The 24,024-nt window shown below is 47.4% G+C and overlaps 1 protein-coding gene across 6 annotated transcripts in view; it reads right to left on the bottom strand.

Annotated features, from left to right (window-relative positions):
• VWDE (von Willebrand factor D and EGF domains) overlaps positions 1-24,024 on the bottom strand; it is a 169,053-nt gene that overhangs the window by 9,261 nt on the left and 135,768 nt on the right. For all 6 annotated transcript variants that reach the window (XM_083186812.1, XM_083186814.1, XM_083186813.1 and 3 more), the window contains 15 exons: positions 22,637-23,604; positions 22,107-22,243; positions 21,392-21,547; positions 20,573-20,677; positions 19,239-19,353; positions 16,256-16,506; positions 11,568-11,787; positions 10,024-10,158; positions 7,761-7,886; positions 6,370-6,936; positions 4,945-5,040; positions 4,760-4,855; positions 2,665-2,760; positions 2,093-2,188; positions 306-401 (listed from right to left, as the gene is read on the bottom strand). In XM_083186812.1, the coding sequence (XP_083042938.1) occupies positions 306-401; positions 2,093-2,188; positions 2,665-2,760; positions 4,760-4,855; positions 4,945-5,040; positions 6,370-6,936; positions 7,761-7,886; positions 10,024-10,158; positions 11,568-11,787; positions 16,256-16,506; positions 19,239-19,353; positions 20,573-20,677; positions 21,392-21,547; positions 22,107-22,243; positions 22,637-23,604 (3,260 nt within the window). The remainder of the gene's footprint in view (positions 1-305; positions 402-2,092; positions 2,189-2,664; positions 2,761-4,759; positions 4,856-4,944; positions 5,041-6,369; positions 6,937-7,760; positions 7,887-10,023; positions 10,159-11,567; positions 11,788-16,255; positions 16,507-19,238; positions 19,354-20,572; positions 20,678-21,391; positions 21,548-22,106; positions 22,244-22,636; positions 23,605-24,024) is intronic.

Raw genomic sequence — 24,024 nt, 5'->3', positions numbered from 1 at the left:
CAACACCTGCAGGGAAAGTCTTACCTGCTAGAATGCGGGGCTTGCACAGATCGCTCCGCACACATCGCGGTGTGCATCGCAGGTGTACCGGGATGTGTGCTGAGCGATCGTCCGTAAGCACATTGCTCAGCACAGGGGCCAGGTCGCCCCATGTGTATGGGCTTAACTGTTAAACATTTCTGCATTAGTATATGTGTAATGCGTTTGGAAACGTTTATATACAGTACAGTGCAGCAAGCTGCCATGCACAATGGAATCGCACCCGCGCCTATCTGGTATGGAATGTAACACAGCACGACACTCACCATTCTGACACTGAGCACCAAAAAATCCATTGAGACACAGGCAGACGTTGGACTTCAGGCAAGTGCCCCCATTGAGGCAAACAGGCTGGCACACCGCTATAAAAGCAAATGACAATGAATAACACTGGGGGGTGATGCAGAGATGGTAGCAAAATGGACAGAAATTACTACAAAGATAAAAAGTGCATTAAAATAGCGTATTTTTAGATATGTACAAGTCTTAATCGTAAGCACTTGCATCGGATAAGTCATCATCAGTAGGTCTGTACCCGTCTTGTAGCAGCAGGACATGCCACGCCCCCTGACATGCACATGTGCATAATTGCCGGTCCACGTAAGATGCGTTTGAACCAAAATACCCTAACTGAACTCTTCCCACTGAGAACACCCCAGTACTGTGTGTCTAGCTGTTAGGTAGGCGTCTGTCATCATAGGACAGGCGCCGGGGATGGGAAGAGGCAATGGGGGTGATGGCGGCGGTGACAGGGGGCTGCCTGCGGGCAGAGGCAGCCCCCCTCCCCGAAAGAGGTAGGAGCCGCCACTGGTTATTGGTGGCAGTATGGGGGGGCTTAACCCAGCCCTGTATGGAATATGTACATGGCTGGGATAAGCATTGATCTATGCATATCTGTTGCCTCTGGCCGTTCTTAAGCCTGATAGAAGTAACTCTAATATAAATCTGCTACAAAAGTTAAATGTTACGGTTATCAGATTTGAACAGAGTTTATGTTATGTGAACACGATCCTCGAATGATTCCTGTAGCAGAAGAAATCATTCGATGGTCATTAACCATCGAATCATTTCTCCTATATTAGGGTTAATATAACTGCACTAAAGTAGGTAGCGGCTCAATTGATTGGTAGCAATATATAATAAAAATGAGCGCTTGGGTTGCTACAGTGTGTTTGCTGTGATATATAATAAAGGTACAGAACACAGTAAAAATAAATCAGCTCAAATAAATATAAATAAAAATAAATGTGTGTCACCAATTAGTAGAATGATTTCTCCTGTCTCAACTGACTTTTATTTCCTTTGGTGTCCGCTGAAGACGGGGCGGGTGCTGATGTCCTGCGATCCCATGGGAATGCCCAAAAAATACTGGAGGTTCCCACAGGTGAGCCCCATTTCTGCCCTTGGCCCTCCCTGCCTGCAACGAACAGCCTGGCGAGTGTGCAACTCGACAAAGCCGTTCACTGCCGGGTCTGCACATGCGCCAATACCCCCCCCCCCCGCACCCCCCAACATCAGAATGGAAATTCGGCCCCTTCCGTGTGTTGTTAAAACAGGCCCATTATGCAAAGCTGCCCGATGTATCAACATCGGGCAGCAGCGGTTCGCATCCCTGGGCTACCGCCAGTCTGAGATGGCGGTAGCCCATTGTAGCCTATGGGTTACACACCGCACTGCTGCCGGGGCAGAGTGGTCAGAGGGGTTGGCGGGGGGTCAGCGCTAACCGGGCATGCGCAGACCCCCTGGCTTCCGACTGAGCACATTGCTGGAACGGGCTCCTTTCGGAGACCTGTTTCTGCGCATGTGGGATGATACATCCGCCGTTAGGATTGCATTTTACAATGCGATCTTGGGCGGTAACATTCCACCCAGATCGCATTGTAAATGTGATACATGATACATGGGCCCCTATGTCTGCCGGTTCCCCACCTGTCCCCACCTGTACAGAAGGGCAATATGGGAACTGGCAGATATAGATAGTGACATGATCTCTATAAACCCCCAGTGATCGGGGAACATATACTGGGAGATTATCAATAACACTGTACAGTACCTGTGCTGCAGGTAGGTCCGCTCCAGCCGGGTCTGCACTTGCACACATCAGGGGACACACATTCACCACCGTTTTCACAGTGACGGTTACACACCACTGCCAGAAACAAAAAGAAAATATCAAAATCTACATATAAATGTGTTGGCGTATATATCCACCATTGTATAATAATGAGCCGCTATTATTAAACAACACATTTCAATATACTGCCATACCGGGATTCAAACCCATAACCTGTGACATTCCAGTTAAACACCCTACTCATTGATCTACAGTATTTGATGCTGTATAAAAACCATGAGGTTTCTAATTAAAAGAAACTACTTGTCCTGGGTATGTCAGCAACATGAAATGTAATAAAGGAAATGAATAACAAAGTGCTCATAAGTTAAGTTCATGAATGTTGTATAGGGTGGGGGGTAGATACAGGGGCAGTCAGGAGATGCCAAGCTTCAAAGAGGAGGGAAGCTAGTAGTGAAAGTAATTCAAAAAGATCATTAAAAGGATCTGCCATCAGCGCCCCCCCCCCCCCCCGCAGCGATGTGTTACGGCCCCGATTGTAGAACACTTACTTGTTTCGCACCGTGGTCCAACATAACCAAATGGGCAGGAGCAGACATTTCTAGCCTGACAGATGCCTCCGTGTTCACAGGGTGGATCGCAATAAGCTTAAGGAAACAATGATTGAAAAGATTCTGTAAAAATACATCTATTTACTTGTCAAATAAATTAGCATTCTAATAGATTGAATCCAATCGTATATGGGGTTTGATGTTTGATACATGCTCTATGCTAATAAATCTAAATTGCCCTTTTTCTACCAAATAATTCAACATATTGAATAAGATTGATCTGCAGTACCTCTGACAGCCTGCAGGTGGCAAGATACTGCTTTGTTCCATAGATATAGGATCAGAGATACTTAAGGAAATTTACTAAGATCGAATGGATACGAATGCACCCATTCCTACCCATTCAATCCTATTTGCGGTCGGCAAATTTAGAAAGGGCCGAATTCCACCGAGTTACCAGCCGAGTTCAGCATTACGAATGAATAGACCATTGCTAGAACTCAGCCGCAAAAAGGCCGGAGTTCTATCAGATTGTCTAACTTACTATCATTCGTACTGATGAATTTATTTGTGAATTCAGCTCAATATGCAAATGGAAAACAGAATATCTTTTCCATTCACATGTAGCTGTGGCTCATCATACACAGAGCCACCGATCTGTAAACTCCTCCCCTTCTTGGGCTGCCAGTACATGGAGTGTTGACAGCAAAAGCTATCCAACAGGAAGCCATTCTGTGTGCAAATCTCCAGCGCTACAGTGCTTCTATGGGCTGCTGTCTGTGCAGCCCAGCAGAAGCAAATCCTATGCAGTGAGCATGCCCAGACTTCAATGAGTCACTCAGTGTGATGCAGCTGAAGGAAGGTATGCAGTGCACCAGAGAGGTGCATGGAAGTTTATATTATTTGAATAATATTTGTGTGTAGATCTTTATTAAGAGTATCATTGTGTACTTTAATTAATATTAAAGTTATTAAAGTGTGTATTTTGCTCTGTACCTGTGTATGTGTGCATATGACTACATCATGTATTTATACTGTAGTACATGCATACACACACTAGTACAACACAAATCAAACTAATAACCTGCAAATAATGAATGACAGTTTGCAATGAGCAGTACCTAGGAAACTGCAGCCCCCCTTAAGTCTAAAGGCCGGAGCCGCCACTGCCAATCAGTACCAACTCCTGGAGAGTTGTCTTCTGCTTGGCTACGTAAACTGAGGCGGCCAATTTTCCTGGACCAGAAGCCAAAGGCAGGTTAAAGTTAAGGTACTATGGGCAAAGCGCATCTGCAAGCAATGCTTCAGATTCTCGGCTATACCAAGTACACACGGGATGTGGCCATTTGGTCTACAGCATGATGGTAGACAGTCATTAGGTCGACACCATTCGGTCAACATGGGAAAAGGTCGACATAGGTCTAGGTCGACATAGGAAAAGGTCAACGTGGTTCTAGGTCAACAGGTCGTTAGTTTGACAGGTCATTAGTTTTACAGTGTCTAGGTCGACAGTCAAAAGGTCGACATGGGGTTTTTCACTATTTTTTGAGCCGACATGAGCTGACAGGTGGTTTTTCATGCCCTACCATCCACTAGGGCGTGGCGACCTTTTCACTGTCGACCTTTTCACTGTCGACCTAGACATTGTCGAACTAACGACCTGCCAAACTAATGACCTTTCGACCTAGAACATGTCGACTTATACCCATGTTGACCTTTTCCCATGTCGACCTAATGGTGCCGACCTAATGACTGTCGACCATCATGCTGTAGACCAAATGATCCCAACCCGCACACGCTTGGTATTAAGTTGCTAGAAGAAATGCAAAATAAACTATTTCTACCCAGTAGCATCCAAAATGTTCTATACAATACCAGTTACAAGTGTTTTAGTCCCTATCTGCGTCTACCTCCAATCCCTGTCTTCACAGCTCCCGCTCTCCACCATCTAGTGGCAGAAGGTGCGTAGAACACTTGAATTCCCCCCACAGAGGTGAGGAGAAGCATTAGCCTTCTATTATATAGGATAAATACTGCAATGCACAATGACTAATCAGTGAATCAGAAAGCATGGTGACCAGCAGTCAACGCTCACCTTCATCGCACGTGGCCCCACCGTATCCCGGCGCACATTCACAGACATCGGGACGCACACACTTCCCACGGTGCTTGCAGTTCGGTCGGCACACAGCTGCAGGAGATCAAGTCTAATTATAAGGAGGCGCATTATTCTCAGCTGTAAACATTTACTCGGACAAATGACTGCGCGCGGACACTTACCCGTCTGACAGTTGTATCCAGAGAAGCCTGGTTTACATTTGCAGACGTTGGGGGCCGAACATTCCATATTCCTTCCGCATGGATGCCGGCAAATTGCTAAGTAAAGGACAGATAATTAATGAGAGAATTAAAGCTGTGTTAACATAAGTCAAACATGCAAAATGCTGCTTTGGAAGTATTTATTGCATTCCTTAAGATGTTGTTACAGTCTCCAAAAGCATGTAAGAGGAAAAGACTGAGGGTTCTTAACATTGGCAGCTCTGACGTTGGGGCTGTAGCACCGTTCAAAATTCAAATAGGGGAGTAACACCCAACTGCCAATCCAAACATGCTGACTGGCAGTTGGTGTTTCACCCCTATCTGAATTTTGAATTGTGTAGTAGCCACACCTCTGGAACCGTTACTGGCTCCTAATCAGTTTTGTACAATTATATCTGTAAATTATTGGTGGTCGTGACAACGGGCAAAACAATAATGGTGGAAAAAGCTTTTTCGGAACATCGCACGGAAGCAAGATGGAGCTGTTTGCATAATGGTCAACCATAAGAAGTTCTGCAGTGTGGTGTATATAGTTCCTATTGCTGTTTAAGTATCCGGTGGAAGGATATAACAGATCTTATTTTCTTGTGTGTAAGTTGGCGTATGAATATCTGTAATGTATGTAGATCCTTCCCTGCAGTTTATGAGTAAAGAAGCATGCTGAACTTCCTGTGTCCTCCTTCATGAAGGTTTGATATAATATAAGTTACAGACTTAACACTGGCGACGAGGATGGGTGTGTGGTCAAGGGGGAGCATGAACACATTACACTGCACATTAGTGACGCTATACCACACAGTCTTGAGGGTGTAGCAGTAACTTCTTGTCAGGCTTAGGCCCACAAGCAGGCCCGGGCCTAGTTACCTTAGTGCCTGTTTGCGAAGGACCACCATATAGTGGCAGAAGCTGACTGGTTAAAGGTGTTGCTTTAAAGTAGCAGCCAATTAGATTCTAGAAATGGGAAATTGTTCAATTTTAGAAGCTTTAGTAAATCAGGGTTGCCAACCCTCCCGGAATGGCCGGGAGGATCCCGAAAATCGGATCCCCCTCCCGGCCACCCGGAAAGGTGGGCAACCCTCCCGGATTCCGGCAGTGTCCCCCCCTCATTTACCTGGGGGCAGAAGCTTGAAATTGCCGAGATTCGCAGCGTTTCAGCGGAAGGGGCGGGGCTAAATATGCAAATCAGACACATTTAGCTCCGCCCCCTCTTCGGAGACCCGCATATTACAGGATTTGCATCACTGGGGCAGGGACTGATGATGTCTTCATCAGGCCCCGCCCCCAGAAGTGATGCTGACAGTCTTCTCTCCGGGGCAACCCTTAGAATAATCCTCTCTTTGCCCATCTTTGGGAACCCAACATACAGTTCTTTCAGGTATCCTATACCTTTGCATGTAACTCCGTCACCATAATAGCTGTAAGGACATCTTCCACATTTATATCCACCATCTTTACTCGATTCACAAGAGACTCCACGGAAACACGGAGAATCTGCACACGTTAGTTTCTCTGGAGCCGCGGTAAATGGGCTCTTCAGCTCTCCCACCAGCCGTGTTCTGTTGTATGGAGGCAAAACATTATCTGCGTGAAAATGCTGCTCTAGTTTGTCGGAGACTGTGTTTGGTATGGAGCGGTCCTCGGCCTTCTTGGTGGTGTCCTCCTTCGAGGTCTTCTCAGGCAAAGCTAGCCGATTTCTGGAGATGTTGGTGGCAGTTCTTGCTGTGGGGAATCCATTTGTACCTGTTCCACTGTAACTAGACCTGGATAGATGGCTGTTGAACCAGCCACCATGGGTAAGGTGTGAAGTCGGTCTTCGGCCATTCAGAATCTTTGAATATGTGGTTCTCCTTGTGTCTCCGATGGTCAGATGTGATGGGAGCCTCCTCGTGGTTTGTACAGGTACGGTTCCTGAACTCTTGTCATCTGCTGTGTTGCTGGGGCGACCAGGTGATTCTAAATGTATATACATAAAATTATTAATTATACATATATACAGTATTAATAATAAATAAGCCATCATATGTGATGTGAAACACATTAAAATATTATTATATGGATCTAAATAACACCTTGATTTCCAAATTTCTTGTCCTTACTCCGCCCCCCCCCCCCCACACACACATAACAGCCCATGTTTTCCAGATCTCTTGACATGATGAATAGCAGATTAAATATTTATTACGATTGCCTGTAGGACTTGGCAGCTGAGGTGCAAGCCTGGACATAGAGTCAGAGGGCAAGATGTGAACTGATCACATGATGCATGATCACATGATGCTTGATCACATGATGCTCAATAACAGCCCTGACATAACCTCTTTGGTCATGTATGTTCTGCTGATGTCAGGTCCCCTGATCAATTGAAGATGGGATGTTGCCCATAGCAACCAATCAAATTCTACTTAGTTATTGAGCACTTTCTGTAAGATAATAGATAGAATCTCATAGGGTTCTATGAGCAATATCCCATCTTCATTAGAACTCCCATCTGAGTAAATTTACCCCTAATTGGGAACGGTAAGGTGCACCTGGCCCGCAAGCCATGCAAGGGGACACTGTACACTAATTGGGGGTCCAAGAGCTCAGAAGTCGAAATTGACACCCCAGAAAAAATGTGTCAACATTTTCTGTGTCAACCTTTTGCTTGTGTCAACTTTTTGTAAATGCCGACATTGCGATACTTCTGGCGTCGACGTAGACATTTTTCGGCCTAATAACCCACAATGGCACGCCTGTACCACTTTCAACTATGTACATGGACAATGAGCCGTACTCACCATTCTGCTTGGTTTCAGTCTGAATGATTTCATTACCCCCATTTGTCCCACTGCCGTTCCGCTTATCGTCATTATCAGCTCCCGGGACCTCCGTTCTGGGGCTCTGAGTTGTCAAAAATATTTGCACTGTACGAGATGAAGAAGAACAGAAAACTGATGACTTCTCCCAAATGACATTGACAAGAAAAATATGTTATTCCCAAAGCCAGGTTCCCAGCACTGTGATATCGGTGATGCAGTATAATGAGAGTTTTATTGAAACGTTAACACAATAATACAATTTTACTTATGGAATAGTTTCTGTTTCTTATGCTAGGAATTGTCTGAATGTTATTTCAATGTAGCGTAAAAGTTAGGATGGACTAGAGACAGTAAGGGGTCTCAGGGGAGCCGAGAGGTCGTCCGGGCCCCGGTAAAATGGAGGGAGCGTGGCCTCTGGAGGGGGGTGGCCATGCCCATTGAAAAAAAATGTAAACAAGTATGAAGGAAATTACAGACTACAGCTGCAGCTGTCTCTCTCAGACACTGTTGGTCCGATTTGGATGACACCCAAGAGAGGTGGCTTGATTAGGTCCAGATTAGGTTTGCAGCCACTAAAATCCCCCAAACCCAACCCATGGGGGCCCAAAAAGGTTTCTGGCCACTACACAAAGTGGGTCAGGGAAGCACAAGGAATGGCAAAGTTGCATAACAGAGGAGGTAGAGGACATTGGGTTTAAGGGCCTTCCACTGGATGTATTTGGATGAGAACTTCAGAGAGTGATGGCAAATGGTCTGGGCAGTCTATTGGTGTGACCAGGACCTCTGTCCCTTGTCAGGTTGGTGTATGCCGGGCAGACCTTTCACCCGGGAAGCGTGTTCTGGGCTTTCCATAAGACACATTTTGATGGAAATTTCACAGACGGATGACAAATGGTTTGGGATGCCTAACTGAGTACTTGGGTTCTTGGTGTGACTTCCTGTTGCTGGGAACATGGAGAAAATTGACCAAGGAAGCATGTTCTGGGCCATCAGTGGGCAGTTTTAGATGAAGGGTGACATTTGGTTTGGAAAGCAAAATTGGGTGGGCTGGGAGTTGAGGTGAGCTACAATGACTCCTAAACAAAATCTCTTGGCAGAGTGTCCTCTGATGCTAAAAAAAAAGGCAGCAGCAACAGCAGCTGAGACTCGCAAAAATAAAAAATAAAAAAATAAAACTTCCAAAAATAATACACTGGGCAGCCACCTCCTGGGTCTGTTGGAAGAGCCGTCAAGCTTAAAACAAGAGAAGGATAAAGTTCTAGTAACGCTAAGTGCACAACCAAACCAGAGCAACGCCGGGTACCTCAGCTAGTAGTAAATAAATTGCACAAACACATACCAAGCTGCGTTGGTGACTTCCTACGCTGTGTTCATAAAAATGTAAATAATGAGTTTAAAAAATAAAAATACACGCTCTCCCCTAAACTATGAAGCACTCACGGAATGGACAAGGTTGTCATAAGCTGCAAATACAGCCAGCTTTGGGTGGTGATACCCTATAGAAGCCTATGGGCTTCTTGTTGCCGCCCGTTGCAACCCACCGACCCCCGCCGCAGATGCCGACCCCCCTCCCCCTGGCTTACCTTCCTTCAGGAAGCCTGGACCCAGAAGGTAAACTCCTCCTCCCCCTAGCAACGCAGCTGGAGGTCCTTCCAGGTGCAGGGGGAGCAGGCGCCGGGGACAGCCTGCTTAGGTTTTCGGCCTTGGTGGGGGAGTGAGGAGAGCTCAGGGTGGTGATGGAGACACTCCCCCCCCCGCACACCACCTCACACGTTTCGCAGGGGGCCTCTGTCACCGCAGTGTGATGTTGATCGCACATGTTAGTACAGATGGAGTGGCCGTCAGCTTTGGAATGGCTGGCGATAGAATCCGGCAGAAGGGGGCGCTCGAAACACTCATTATGCGCCCCATTCCGACGGAGCTCCCCGCTGCCTCAGCCGCCTCCCCGCTCGCCGGTCCCCACCGCCTCCCTGCACCCCCCCTAACCCTGACAGTCTCCCTGAAGCGGAGACTGACAGGGTTTCTGCCGACTGGGACGCGCGTGCATGAGAGACGCTGCGTGTCCCAGTCTGCTGGAGTCCCTTTAAGCCAGTGCTCACCAGCGCTATGCAGTAGCCAAGAGTTCTAACATACCGTAGATGAATCAAAGCGTATTATTAATAGGTTGCTATGGGTTACTGCTCTTTTTTATAGTAAATTATCCCATTAATATGGAAATATTTTAGATAAGATATTTAATTACCACATGTCCTTCCATCTCCTTCATAACCCTCTGGGCAGGGATCACAGCTGTAGGAACCAAATGTATTTACACAAAGTACCTCCGAAAAACAAGGGGCGGATAAACACTCGTCTAGGTCCTCCTCGCAAGCCTTTCCTGCAGGGAATCAAAGTGTCCTTTAAACATTTGTAGAATTACATTTCAGTAGGGTGTGGATAAGAAGATCAACAATGAACAGGTTGTCAAGTCAGCAAGCTGACACCATAAGATCGACGGTCAAAATGTCGACATGAAAATAATATACCTTTTGAACCAGTCTTTCCTTTCACATGTCGATCTCTTGATCATGTCAATCTTTTGTACCTGTCTACGGTAGTTTGTATTGGAAATCTGCTGTTTAGTGCTACTCTCAAAATGATCTGGGATTTATATCAACTACACAAAAACGTAAAAGCAACAGATGTCCCAATTATGGTCTGAGGTATGGATAAATCAAATCAGTATTTGTTTTTTTAATTCCATCACCATGTAATTATTAAAATCTTTATTTAAAGAAATAATATTATAGACAGGGCCGGTGCAAGATTTCTCATCACCATAGGCAAAGCCTCAGCCTACTGCCCCCAACCGCCACCAATATTATCCACTTCCTCAGGTAAAAGGGAGGAGTCTCCGTTTTAGAACCTCCGCATCCTCCGCCAGCACTACTGAATTATGGGAGCGTTCCAGAATTCGCCCCCGGTCCTGATGGCGCATGTGTAAGCCCCGGGAGCGAACGCTTTCAGCGAGTTTCACACTAATGGTGGTCGGAAGGGGGCAGGCATGGGGCGTACGCATGGTACTGCCCAGCGTTTTTATGGGTGTGTCCATAAAAACGGTGGGCGCGCCCAGGGATTCGCTCAGCAGGGGGGGTGTGCCTTTGGTGGGGGCAGCGTTACCTGCTCGGTATGCAGCAAATACACGCTACCTAGCTAGCAGGTCTGAATGAGGCCCTATGTTATATCCACATTCAGTGGTGCCCCCCAGTTCCCAGGACCTGCCTAAAGTGGATTAATGGTAGAGCCGGCCATGCGGAGGTCTGTAATTATTTTTCCACGCTCGCCCCCTGAGAGCAACATCTGCTTTCCACATGGCAGTCTGACAGGGCATATAGAAAGGGGATCCGTAATGCGGCCCATTTATTTATTAACTTCAATATTATATGTGTGTTCTATCATTGGAGTCATCGGTTTGCAGTGTATCATGTTTTAGCCACAGTTAAGGTGACCGCTAAATGTCATAAACGCCTTATATTACGCCCCCCTCCGCCCACACGCCGCGTACCTTCGGACGGGCTGCAAATGGATGTTTAACATAAACATCCATTCGCAGGCTGTGGGGAACACCCACATGATTTGATGGTCGCTGGCCATCGAATGATGTGGAAGGTACATGCACATCTAAGGTTACTCTCTGGACTTGCACTGTATTACATCCCCCCCCGCATAACAATAAGGAATAGGTATCTGGTCACCTAATTATTGATTGGGGCATATGAGTAGTGGTGCCTCCACCAGACATCCTACCTTTCAGACCAAGAGGACATTCGCAGTGATAGCCGTTAGTCTCGTCCACACATCTTCCAGCACCGCACGGGTTGGGCTGACAGTCATCGATGTCCGTCTGGCAGTTTTCTCCCTCGAACCCCAATGCGCACACGCAGAGATATTCCCCTTTTCCCGGTGGGAAGTTTACGTTAGCGACACACGATCCACCGTTCAAGCAGCCGCACGCTTTCACAGAAACCTAGAAAGATTGGGCAACATGACATTGGTAGGTGTATTACTGTATATCACATATGTATAACTAGTCACCAGCATGCCAAAATGACAGAACAACAGTAAGGTCAGCAGGGGCGCCGACAGGGCCCTGGTAAAATTGAGGGGGCGGGGCCACTGGGCGGGGCCTCTGGGAGGGGTGAGGCCACGCCCCGTAAAAAAAATTATGAAAGGGAGAGAGAGGATAGGCTGCCGCTGCAGCTGTCTCTCTCCCCAGCTCAGTACACGCCACTGAGCAACTTGTGCTGAGCTGGGGAGAGAGGCTGTGCTGCGGGGTCAGCCTGCCATCTCTCTGCCCACTGCCCGGCTCCCTGCAACGGGGGGAGGGGGGGAGCAGGACCCGGGCCCCTGCAGCAAACCCAGGCCCAGGTAAAAAGTACCCGCTCCGCCCCTCTCAAAGGTCAGTACCGGCAGCTATGAATGGTCGAACAGAACTAGAAATGTTCCGCTGGGCACCATCTAGTGGCATTGTATACAGGAAAGTGGGAGGAATCCATGGGCAGATTATCATGTACCTGGCGGAAAGACTCGTGTTGGAGCATCTGTGTCTTACACTAAGGGCCTGATTCAGACCTGTTGGCAAGGCTGCAATTTTAGAAGATGGACAAAACCATGCTGCTCTGCAGGTGGGGCAGATGCAACCTGCGGTTAAGGGGAGGAGTCTGTTGATGCGCGGAGACCATCTTATGGGCGTGTTATGGAAGTGTCACAGGGGGGTGTCATATGGGATCTAGCCATAATGTGAACATTTACAATGTTCATACACTGTACATCATGGGTCTTCAACCTGTGGCCCTCCAGATGTTGTGAAACTACATGTTCCAACATGCACTGCTACATTTCTTCCTATAAGAGCATGCCAAAACTGCCAGGGCATGCTGGGACATGTAGTTCCACAACATCTGGACGGCCACAGGTTGAAGACCTGTGCTGTACATAATGCCGACGTCACAATGTCAACAGCTATGTAAAATGTTCACAATTTCATCATCAGAAATGTCGGCATTCTGCATGGACTGGAGGGGGAGGGTTAGACTGTGGGGTGGGAGGAGTTTAGGGTCAGGCACTGGGGGAGGGTTAGGCTGCGGTACATGAGGGATAGGCACTGGGGGAGGGTTAGGCTGCAGTACATGAGGGATAGGCACTGGGGGAGGGTTAGGCTGCGGTACATGTGGGATAGGCACTGGGGGAGGGTTAGGCTGCGGTACATGAGGGATAGGCACTGGGGGAGGGTTAGGCTGCAGTACATGAGGGATAGGCACTGGGGGAGGGTTAGGCTGCGGTACATGAGGGATAGGCACTGGGGGAGGGTTAGGCAATCACTAGGGGTAGGTTTAGGCTGTGGAAAGGGAGGGTTTGAGTTAGGCACTAGGAGGAGGGTCAGAGTTAGGCTTCAGGAGGGGAGGGTTTGGGGTAGACACTAGGGTGAGGGATAGGGTTAGGTACTAGATGGAGGGTTATTGTTAGGCTATGGGAGGATAGGTTAGGGTAGTTGGCAGAGGGATAAGGGCTAGGGGTTAGGATTAGCAATAGTCACCATTGGAAGTGCTGCGGTATCCACTGGAAGCCATTAGAATGTCATCCCCTGCTCCAGGCATACCAGACAAGTCACCACTGGACCACCAGGAATGCTCTGTTGTCATTCCAATGATCAGTGTCCATATGGCAAATGTTAATGTGGTGAATGTTGGCCGGGATTGTTGCACCTTAAGTGGCAGGCATCCCAGTCCTCTTACCCTCAGGCAGACCCTTGTACACCCCACACTATTTTTTTTTAGCATTTTTAGTTTTACACACTTTCCCTGACAGAACCATGCACAGAGCTGACTGATCTGTGGAAATTTGCCTTCCAGAATCACGTCTATATTTGTGCGTTTTTAGGCGTTAGGTGTGTGGAAAAAAAATAGCACCCTGTTATATTTGCGATTTTGTATGTTTTCAATGTAAAAACATCTGGATGCGATTTTTTGGTCATGGCAAAAGCCAAAAGCTGTTCCTCAAACTGCACTCTAGTACCTGTTTGGTTCACTAAAAATCGCGCAAATTGCCGATAATCGGACCCCAAAAAATGGCATCCTATTACAAAGTGTCATAAAAGACAGACAGGGAAAATGTGGCCTTCACTTTCCGCTTATGTGAGGATGCAGATAAGGACTCAATCACCGAGCACTCATCTGCTGCGTTCCAGCCTTTGATGTTAGGAAATGTCAGGTGTAATTGCTCAATGAGTGACTACACCAAGGAAATCACCACCTTCTGTTCTTCAAAGGGGTTATATCTCTCTGTTCCAGATGACATTAGAACTGATCGCAGCCTCTTCCAAACCACTAAATATACCTCCAATTCAGAAATGTTTGTTTATAGTAACATTCAACCCCAGCCTGCCCTAATGTCTGGCTCTGGGGATGCTTAGTGTATAATTATCATCACAAATCTCTGCACTGCTAACGAGTCTGTGTGGTTCCTACACCTCGTTTATCCGCAGTTTACTGTAGCTGAGCATTTTTAGGACATTTCTCTGTGGTTTGATCTCCTGCTCATCATTATTTGTGAATGTAATACCCCTTTTACACCCAAATCACGGATCCGACCCGGCTTTTGGAACACGGATCTAAGCAAGGTCGGATACAGGATTTGCACCATTTACACTGTGTTGCCTACCCGCAGTGTAAACGGGGGCGGCACTTGGAGATGACATCATCTCCATGCGCCGGGACCACCGATTGACGCGCCGGGCCCCAGACCGCCGTGCTGGAGGCAAGCCCAGCACGAAAGGTAGGCCGCTGGGCTGCCCCCAGTCCCAGAGGTGAATGGATGCCACACACAGGCATCCAGTCACCTCCTCCCTGCCTCCGCTGCTGTCAGTACAGCAGCGGAGGCTGTGTGCGCCCACCAACCTTCATACTGACCGCAGGATGCTGCGTTCCGGAGGTTCCCCCATTGCTGTTAACAGGCACTGGGTCAAATGACCCGGCGTACCTGTTTACACTGCCCTCTACCCAGGTCAGGACCTGGTAGATGTCCTGTGTAATGGGACATGGCGTAACCCCTTTTTACACCGCCGCTGGCCCGGGTCCAGAGGGAAAAACCCAGGTTTTTGTGGCGGTGTAAAAGGGTATTACAGAGGGGATGGTATAGAACCAATCAGAGAGAAAAACATACACATTAAACAAAGAGCAGATACCATGCAACAAAATGGGAATGACCTAGCCTCCGCACATTTTTAAATGGGTTGTGGCCTAGCACATTTATGTTATATATAAAACCACCTATATAAAACCACCTTGTGTCACCTCAGTTTCACCTGTGTTTAGCCTACTGCTGAATCAGTCCCCACCACTAGTGACTAAAATAACTTACCAGCCTAGGAAAGAATCTGGTCCAATAGGGTGAGGCACTGGAGAGAGCAGCATGAACACGCCCCTGAGGAGCTGAAATATAGATGGCCACTAAAAGGGTCCTCCCTGGAAATCTCCTTATATAATTTCATACAAGCAAGATGGCTGGGTTTGCCAAGAAAGTCAAATCCAGCCCTCCTGTCTCACCAGATTTGCAGAAGTTGTCCAACTGCCTTAAGCGGAGGGGGCTTTGCCGGTGGGAAGAGCTAACAGTCGCTGCTAGCAGAGAACTCATAGGTGTGTCAGCGGTGTGGGGGGCAGATGGTAGAGCTGACAGCCGCTGTTAACAGAGAGCTCAGCAGCGTGTCAGTGCGGCAGGGGGGTCGGGGGCTGGGCAAGCTGGAAGAGCTGACAGCCGCTATCAGCAGAGAGTTCAATGTGTCATTTTCTATGTTTTATTATATGTGACCACAATTATTGCTAATGTATACTACCACCACACTGCGGGCAAGGTGCGATATAGGGCCACATATAGGGCCAGATGTATCAAGCTTCAAAAAGTGATACAGTGGAGAGTGATAAACAACCAGCCAATCAGCTTCTACCTGTGATTTTTAAAACCCAGCTGTAACTTGACAGTTGGGAGCTGATTGTATACATTTTTTTGAAGATTGCCACATCTGACCCATAATGAGCATTATTATAATGTGTCACGCAGTGGACGCAACAGCCTGTATTGGTGATCTCCCGTCTGCAAGCTCATGTAAATGGCCTTCCCTGGTGTACTGCCAATTTGCACGGACTGCATGCAGCAATACAGACTGGTGCGTCCTGTGAGGTGGCGACACTCAGGGGCAGATTTATTAAGCTCGGTGAAGTGATAAAGTGTCTGGTCAGGCTTGGTTTGAAAAATGACAGGTAGGAGCTGATTGGCCGGTGATAAAAACCAGACACTTTATCACTTTGCCGAGCTTAATAAATCTACCCCAAAGTCTCAGCTCGTTTCTCAGTGGCGCGCTGAGAAATAATCACTGCAGCTCCCAATCAGAAGAGGCGATTACAGAAACTATGGAAATCAGACCAGACTATGCGACTCACCTCCACCGTCACTGTGGTCTTTGCATTGCAGTCATCCGATACGGAAAAGACAAATCTCTCTGTGCTTTGCGACATAACTTTCCAGATTAACAATCCTGCCGGAGATAGTGTGGCCCCCTCCGGACCGGACTCTAACGTGAACAGGATGGCCGAGCCTTCCGGATCTGAGCCCATGAACTGGTACAGAAAGTTTTCACTGTAAAACGTCTGCAATATATCAGGTAACGAATGAATCACAGGAGGCTGGTTGTCTGAAAGAGAATTTAATGTGTTTTATCAGAGCTCTTATTGTGTACTGTTATGTTTAATACAAAAATAGCACTGGATATACCACATAGACAACCTATGTACATGCCTAGGGTCACAGCAACCTATGTACATGCCTAGGGTCACAGCAACCTATGTACATGCCTAGGGTCACAGCAACCTATGTACATGCCTAGGGCAGTGGTGGCCAACCCGTCGCTCGCGAGCTACCGGTAGCTCGTCTGAGCGAAACGGGTGGCTAGACCACTGCTGCCTGCCCGGTCCGCCCGCCCGCTGTTGCCGCTGGCTTGCGCCGCTATAGCTGCCACCTTGCGCCGCTATAGCCGCCGCCTTGCCCCGCTACAGCCGCCGTCACCTTCCCCCGCTGTAGTCCTTGTTACGGGGACCAGAGGAGACAGCAGGCGCTAGAAGTCATATTTGACCTCTAGCGTCTGACAGGGAGCACCGCGCTAAGCGCTCCCGGCACTTCCGAGTAACGCTGCAGCGCTGTGTTCCCTGTCAGATGCAAAGTCAAATATGACTTCTAGCATGGTGTGGGGGAACAACGGACGGACTCCTTAAGCCAGCAGGGGGATGATGGAGCTGAGCTCTGAATGCTGCAGCAGCGAAAAGTTTATTATGGAGAAATTTATTATGGTGCAACTGCCCACTATGCCCATGTGAAGACGGGCATAGTGGAGGGGGCAAGCAGTGACCCCCTTGTCAATGAGCATTAACCCCTGGCAACAAAAATGAACCCCTGACAGCAAGCAGGTAATTTACATTTTTTTATTAGAAGCCTTACTGTGGGACATTGTGTGCAATATGTGTAATGGGCATCATTTGTGTGGCACATGTTTAATGGGCATCACGGTGTGTGGCATATGTATAAAGGAGCTTCACGTTGTGGGTCATAGGCATAATCGGCATCACGCTGTGGGGCATTTGTATAACGGAGTATCACGTTGTTGGGCATATGTATAATGGGCATCGTGTGTGTGTGGCATATGTATAATGGAGCATCACGCTGTGGGGCATCTGTATAATGGAGCTTCACATTGTGGCATATGTATAATGGTGCATCACGGTGTGGGGCATTTGTATAATGGGCATCGTGTGTGTGTGGCATATGTATAATGGAGCATCACGGTGCGGGGCACGCGCAGATGACTTCTCCTCTGCCTCCAGTGTTGGAAGGTATGTTTTGGGGCATTGCAGTGTGTGGCATAATGTGTCAGGGGCATCACAGTTTGTGGCATTATGTGTAAAGGGCATTTTTGGGATATTATGCAGATTTTTTTTTTTTTTTTACTTTAGTAGCTCTTCGGGCAGTTTATTTTGTCGCGAGTAGCTCCCGACCCAAAAAAGGTTGGAGACCTATGTACATGCCTAGGGTCACAGCAACCTATGTACATGCCTAGGGTAACAGCAACCTATGTACATGCCTAGGGTCACAGCAACCCATGTATATGCCTAGGGTAACAGCAACCCATGTACATGCCAAGGGTAACAGCAACCCATGTACATGCCAAGGGTAACAGCAACCCCTGTACATGCCTAGCAACCCCTGTACAAGCCTAGGGTAACCGCAACCAATGTACATGCCTAGGGTAACAAAACCCTATGTACATGCCTAGGGTAACAGCAGCCAATGTACATACCTAGGGTGACAGCAACCTATGTGCATGCCTAGGGTAACAGCAACCCATGTACATGCCTAGGGTAACAGCAACCAATGTACATACCTAGGGTAACAGCAACCCCTGTACATGCCTAGAGTAACAGCAGCCAATGTACATGCCTAGGGTAACCGCAACCAATGTACATGCCTAGGGTAACAGCAACCCCTGTACATACCTAGGGTAACAGCATCCTATGTACATGCCAAGGGTAACAGCAGCCAATGTACATGCCTAGGGTAACAGCAACCAATGTACATGCCTAGGGTAACAGCAACCAATGTACATACCTAGGGTAACAGCAACCTATGTTCATGCCTAGGGTAACAGCAACCTATGTACATGCCTAGGGTAACAGCAACCTATGTACATGCCTAGAATAACTGCAACCAATGTACATGCCTAGGGTAACAGCAACCTATGTACATACCTAGGGTAACAGAACCCTATGTACATGCCTAGGGTAACAGCAACCAATGTACATACCTAGGGTAACAGCAACCTATGTACATGCCTAGGGTAACAGCAACCAATGTACATACCTAGGGTAACAGCAACCTATGTACATGCCTAGGGTAACAGCAACCAATGTACATACCTAGGGTAACAGCAACCTATGTACATGCCTAGGGTAACAGCAACCAATGTACATACCTAGGGTAACAGCAACCAATGTACATACCTAGGGTAACAGCAACCTAGAACAATAGACCCCATTGTGTACAAAACATTATGTCTCCCAGCATTTGCAGCAGCGCTGGACCGGCATGTGTGATCCGCTGCTGTGAGTCGGTGACATGCATGACAATGGGGCGTGGCCACACTTCACTTGGTATGTCCGGCATGTCTAGCCCACTAACATTAGATAGATTGGATGCAGATTTGTTCTGGTCATGTGGCACCTTTCCAAAGACGGTACCCACTTCTTACAACTCTAACTTGGTACGCTGTGTGGGCCTGATTCATGTTTGTAAGGAAAGCAAAAAAGCAAGCAACTGGATAAAAGCACATTCTACATAGGGAGGAATAATCCCCAGTACTAGAGCAGAGGAGCTTACTTTCAGCAATAGACCACGTTAGCTTGGAGACATCAGGATTGCAGAGCAAGCATGGACTGGTCGGGTTCGTGTCTCCTTGAGCGTAGCAGAGGCCATCGATGTTACATGTTTTCTCCTGAAAGGCAATCACAAAGGATGACAGTGCTGAAAGCAGACATTGTTCATTCAGAGGTTCCCTCCCGGTGACGTTATCACAGCTGGACGGAGACCCTAAAGATATTAGTCATGGAACGGTGACTTCATTTACCACTTAGGCCAAAACATGATAGAATCACAGCACCTGGACACTGACATCACTGTGGGGAGCAGCATCTTCCAAGAAAGTCAAATCTGGCTGAAATTAGCATTAAATTAATTACTAAAAATTATATTCCATGAGTCTGCTGCAAGCAGGGTGTTTCTATGAAATTATACAGGGGTGGCGGGATGATACACAGCTAGGCCTTGCAGCAAAATCTGTGGGGGAACCAGTAGATGCGGTTCAATCACCTTGGGCCCTCAATCTTATACTTCTCTGAGAAACTGCTTAAGCCAATTACAGAACCACTACGCTACAGGGCAGGGATGGCCATCGTTGCCTTTGCCAACGATGTGGTTGCCATCAATAGCAAAAGTGCAACTGGCCATCGATGGTGTATAAGTATGCAATGGATGACCGTCGATGTATTTACATATCGATGGTCATCCATTTGCTTTGAAAGATTGGCCTGTGGGCCAAACAAAATATGGGGGCGGGGCTTCACAGGTGTTGGGGGAGTGTCCCGGCCCCTTGATGAAAAAAGAAAAAAGAAAACTATTCAGTTAAGCCTGACATCGACCATAAACCATCGATGATTCCGAATCATTGATGGTCATCCCTACTGCACAGCCAATGGCCGATATATCTTCAAACATACACAGCACATCGTGTGTACAGGCCAATACACTCGCTGCAGAGGACATTGATAACTGACATTACAACTGTCGATACACCACTCCCTTAGGGGAGAGAAGAGTCCCCTAATCTCTAATTCAATTTGAGAAGAGCCTTCTACATCCTGCCAAGGAAAACTATGATCATACAATCAGATGATGAAAGGGCAGCACACCGGGGTCGTAGCAGACACCGGGTAGTCTGACTGGTAACGGATGCCCAAGGTACACATTTATATAGTATTTATCATTTATGGTTAGCTTACGCCAATCAACCCAAATCAGTTTTGGCTTTAGCTTTGAACCTATTTTTGTGAAAAAGAAACAGGAAACAAAAAGACAAGTACGAAGCATTGTTTTCATAGCTGCTCAGCCGATCCCCCAGGCCAGGCAGTGTGAGCGTCAATCTGCGTGCAACGTACCTTTAGTATACACAGCCCGTCGGACAAGGGGTCACAAGCCTGGCAGGCTCCATCGTATAACATCATGGATTTAAAGTTACTGAACACATCCCCGTCATTTGTTACCTGAGGATAAATGTGTGGAATGTAAATGACCGAATAACACATAAGTACTGACACATTACTTCAAACAACCGGAGCAATTTGTAACACAATAATAGCTGCAAGCTGTTGTTAGATTTTTATTTGAGTTCTTCAGGTATTTTACTGTTTAGTAGAGTTTTAGGGTGGTTCTTTTTCCCATAAAGGCAGATAATGTATTCATCTACCAGATAATGTATTCATCTACCTTGTAGTCCATATGCAGTTACCCAAGTGGACTCTATCATTTCAAATACCACGGAAATAGGATTAATTTAAGTGACAAAACCTTTGAAAATACAGTACGTGCAGCTCCCCGGATATGAAACATCCATTGCTTGTGTAAAACAAGTGTGCACCACAGGGTAAAGCGCTGCTGATGTAGGTTTGACCATTATACCAATATGTCAAGATCAGCTGATGCTCCTGCAGCACAGGATCAGCTGAGGCTCAAGAGGCGGGGCTGCAGCACAGGATCAGCTGAGGCTCAAGAGGCGGGGCCGCAGCACAAGATCAGCTGAGGCTCCAGGGGCGGGGCTCTAGTACAGTTAAACATTCAAATAGGGGATCCATACCAACTGCCAGCGAGTCAGTTCGGAACAGTAGTGGGTGTGTCTTATCTATTTGAATGTTGAACAGTGATGCAGCCCCTCCTCTGGAGCCGCCACTGGTCAAGATTACAAAGTGACAACAATATACCTTAATTTGCCACCTTGCAATGGGCTTGTCATCTACAGGGTCCATCCCGTCAGACTGAACAGCATCAACGGGAATGTGGCAATCAACAGCTTTTGAGTTCCTGAAGGTGGCATCCCTTAGTATTGGCTCAAGGGGAGTCCATCTGCCACCGCTGTACTGAGGGAAAAGGGAAGGGCATGAAACGGTTTAGTTGTAAACAACGCAAATGTATTATGAGAATGTGTGATAAACACACACCTGCCTGTTTTATCGGACTCATCAGGGGGATATCATGGACGTGTGGCATAAGGGGAAAGTGCGTGGGTGAGTGGTGACGTGCCCCATACCCATGCAGCTACACCCCCATTCGTGAGGCCACACCTCTTTCCCGGCACCTGGCATCGCTGTGCATTCTAGGTAGATCCCTGGCAATGCAGGAAGAAATGCTGCTGGTTCCCATAAAGGCCTATCTTTTTTTTTTTTGCCCCATTGCCGATTTATAAATAGTCCCCCTTTATGTCTTAGTTACTGGTATAAAAGTGTGTTTACAGACTAAATAATGTGCAAAAAGGATGTTCTCCTTTATCAGAGTCCACAGAGCTTCTAAAGGAAGTTGGCAACGGAAAAAGTCACGGAAAGGGACCTTATGACATGTGACAAACCAGTTGGATGGCCCAGACATAGAAGAACAAACAGTATTGAGGAACATAAAACTGACCGCACAGACACAACATACCTGTTGCTTTGTAAATTCACACTTTAGGCTGACAGTTTCTCTGAAGCCCAGTCCGAATACTCTAACAGACGTACAGTCGTACTTCCTGACGTCACAAAGCCCAGAATTTTCAAGCTCAATGATCTCAGGCACCTGGTCTTTACAGGGACAACAGGGAAGCCAGTACATTACACACAGGAGCAGGTCAAACACACATTTAAAAACAGTGTTGACAGTGGCATAAGTTCATCCCAGTTGCCCGGAGGCAAGATAAATATCGGTGCCCCCCAAATAGCTCAATCAGTAAGGTGTCTGTCTGCAGTAAGACAGGTCATGGGATCTAATACAGGGTGTGACACTTGCAAAAATTACAGTATGTTAGGAGGAGCCGGAGTCAGCAACAGAAGCAATAGAGATGGCTTTCAATGAACTGATTCAAGCTCGCAGGGGAGGAGAGGTGCCCCCTTAGGAGCAGGAGCCCAGTGGCAGATGACTCCATTGCCACCCAGAGTTACGCCTCTGCGTATTGATGAGGTGGGTACCACACTTACCAGACAAAATGCTGCAGTCATATGAGCCATAACCGTCGTAGCAGGCACAACCCCAATCCATGCACTGCCCGTTGCCGCTGCAGAGGCTGGGGCATTTCAGGGCGAGGACAATGTGATCTATGGACGTTTGCAAGTGTTTCTTTCGGTCATATCCTAATTCCACAAGTTTTCTTTCGCATTCGTTCTCCAGGAGGGCCAGGCCTGCTTCTGCCCAGCCAAGGTCGTCCTTCAACAATACGTCCGTAACGCACATGTCGATCACATCCATGAGCCTTTTCTCCAGAAAACCAACGCACAGTTTCCCAATGCTCGAGTTAAACACAGCCTGCTGGCAAACCGCTGAAGCGTGGGATTGAGTCAGCCCCGAGGGAGTGGGCCAAGAAGGGAGAAACTCCTGCTGTGGGTCAGTGGAGTGGTCTTCTGGGAAAAAGTAACTGAATCCTTCCAAGTCCGTTTGGCTAAGACTTTGATATGGAAACGATGAGATGTACTCATAATAATTCTGACGTTTAGCACGTTTCCTGCCGGCGTGTTCCTTACGATGCTGCCGGCTGCCTTGGTTCCTGTTGCTTCCCAGGTTTTGTGCTGGTCTTCTGGAGATGACGTTTCTCCACGATTCATTCTTGCAGGTTATACAGTTGATGGGACCGGCACGGCGGATGCCCTCAGCAGGAGATGCGTCATGCGCCATGGGTACGTTATCTAATGAGCGCTTCCTTAGATCGTGACTTATATCTGCAGAATATGTGTACTCATTAGTAACATCCAGGACTGGTATAAACATAGGGAACCCCACGTTGTCTCTGCCTGTGCAGGCCGGATCATCCTGCGGAGAACTGCTGAAATGCGTGTTTAGGGATGGCTGTGCAATGTCCGTCTGAGCTGCGCAGCTGCAATACTTGGTGTAGCTGGTGCTTGCTGGCTTGGAAGTAGGAACCTTATCAAATAAACTTTCTCCTGCGGGAATTCTATAGGAACAAGAAAAAAGAAGTCAGAACAGTGGCATGATGGGAGTTAATGGGAGCAGAGTGTGTGCCTTCAACTGCTGCTCTGATTGTGAATTAAACAGTGACCAGGCAGCAATGACTACCTACTCCTAGGCTGCAGCCAGACAGTGAATGGGTACCAAAATTCTGATTGGTGGATGGCTGCAGCCAGTATAATCAATTAATGTTATTTTCTGATTAACCTTGATTGAAGTGTCTTGTGATCATTATTTGTGACTACAGTTTGTGAGGCTATTCTAAACCGGAGTATACTGTGAATGTTTATTGCACGTATCGAACGTGAACCAAAATTGATTTGCAGCGGTGACTAATTCCCTGGTTAATAAATTCTGTTGTCACCGTAACTTTGTATGTGGGTTGTTGTGTGCTCCTTGCGGTGTT

The sequence above is a fragment of the Crinia signifera genome, chromosome 5 (genome assembly GCF_055691185.1).
Source record: "Crinia signifera chromosome 5, ASM5569118v1, whole genome shotgun sequence".
In the NCBI taxonomy this organism is placed as follows: domain Eukaryota; kingdom Metazoa; phylum Chordata; class Amphibia; order Anura; family Myobatrachidae; genus Crinia; species Crinia signifera.
Note: the sequence above shows the minus strand (reverse complement) of the source record. Positions and strands in the feature narration are given on the sequence as shown.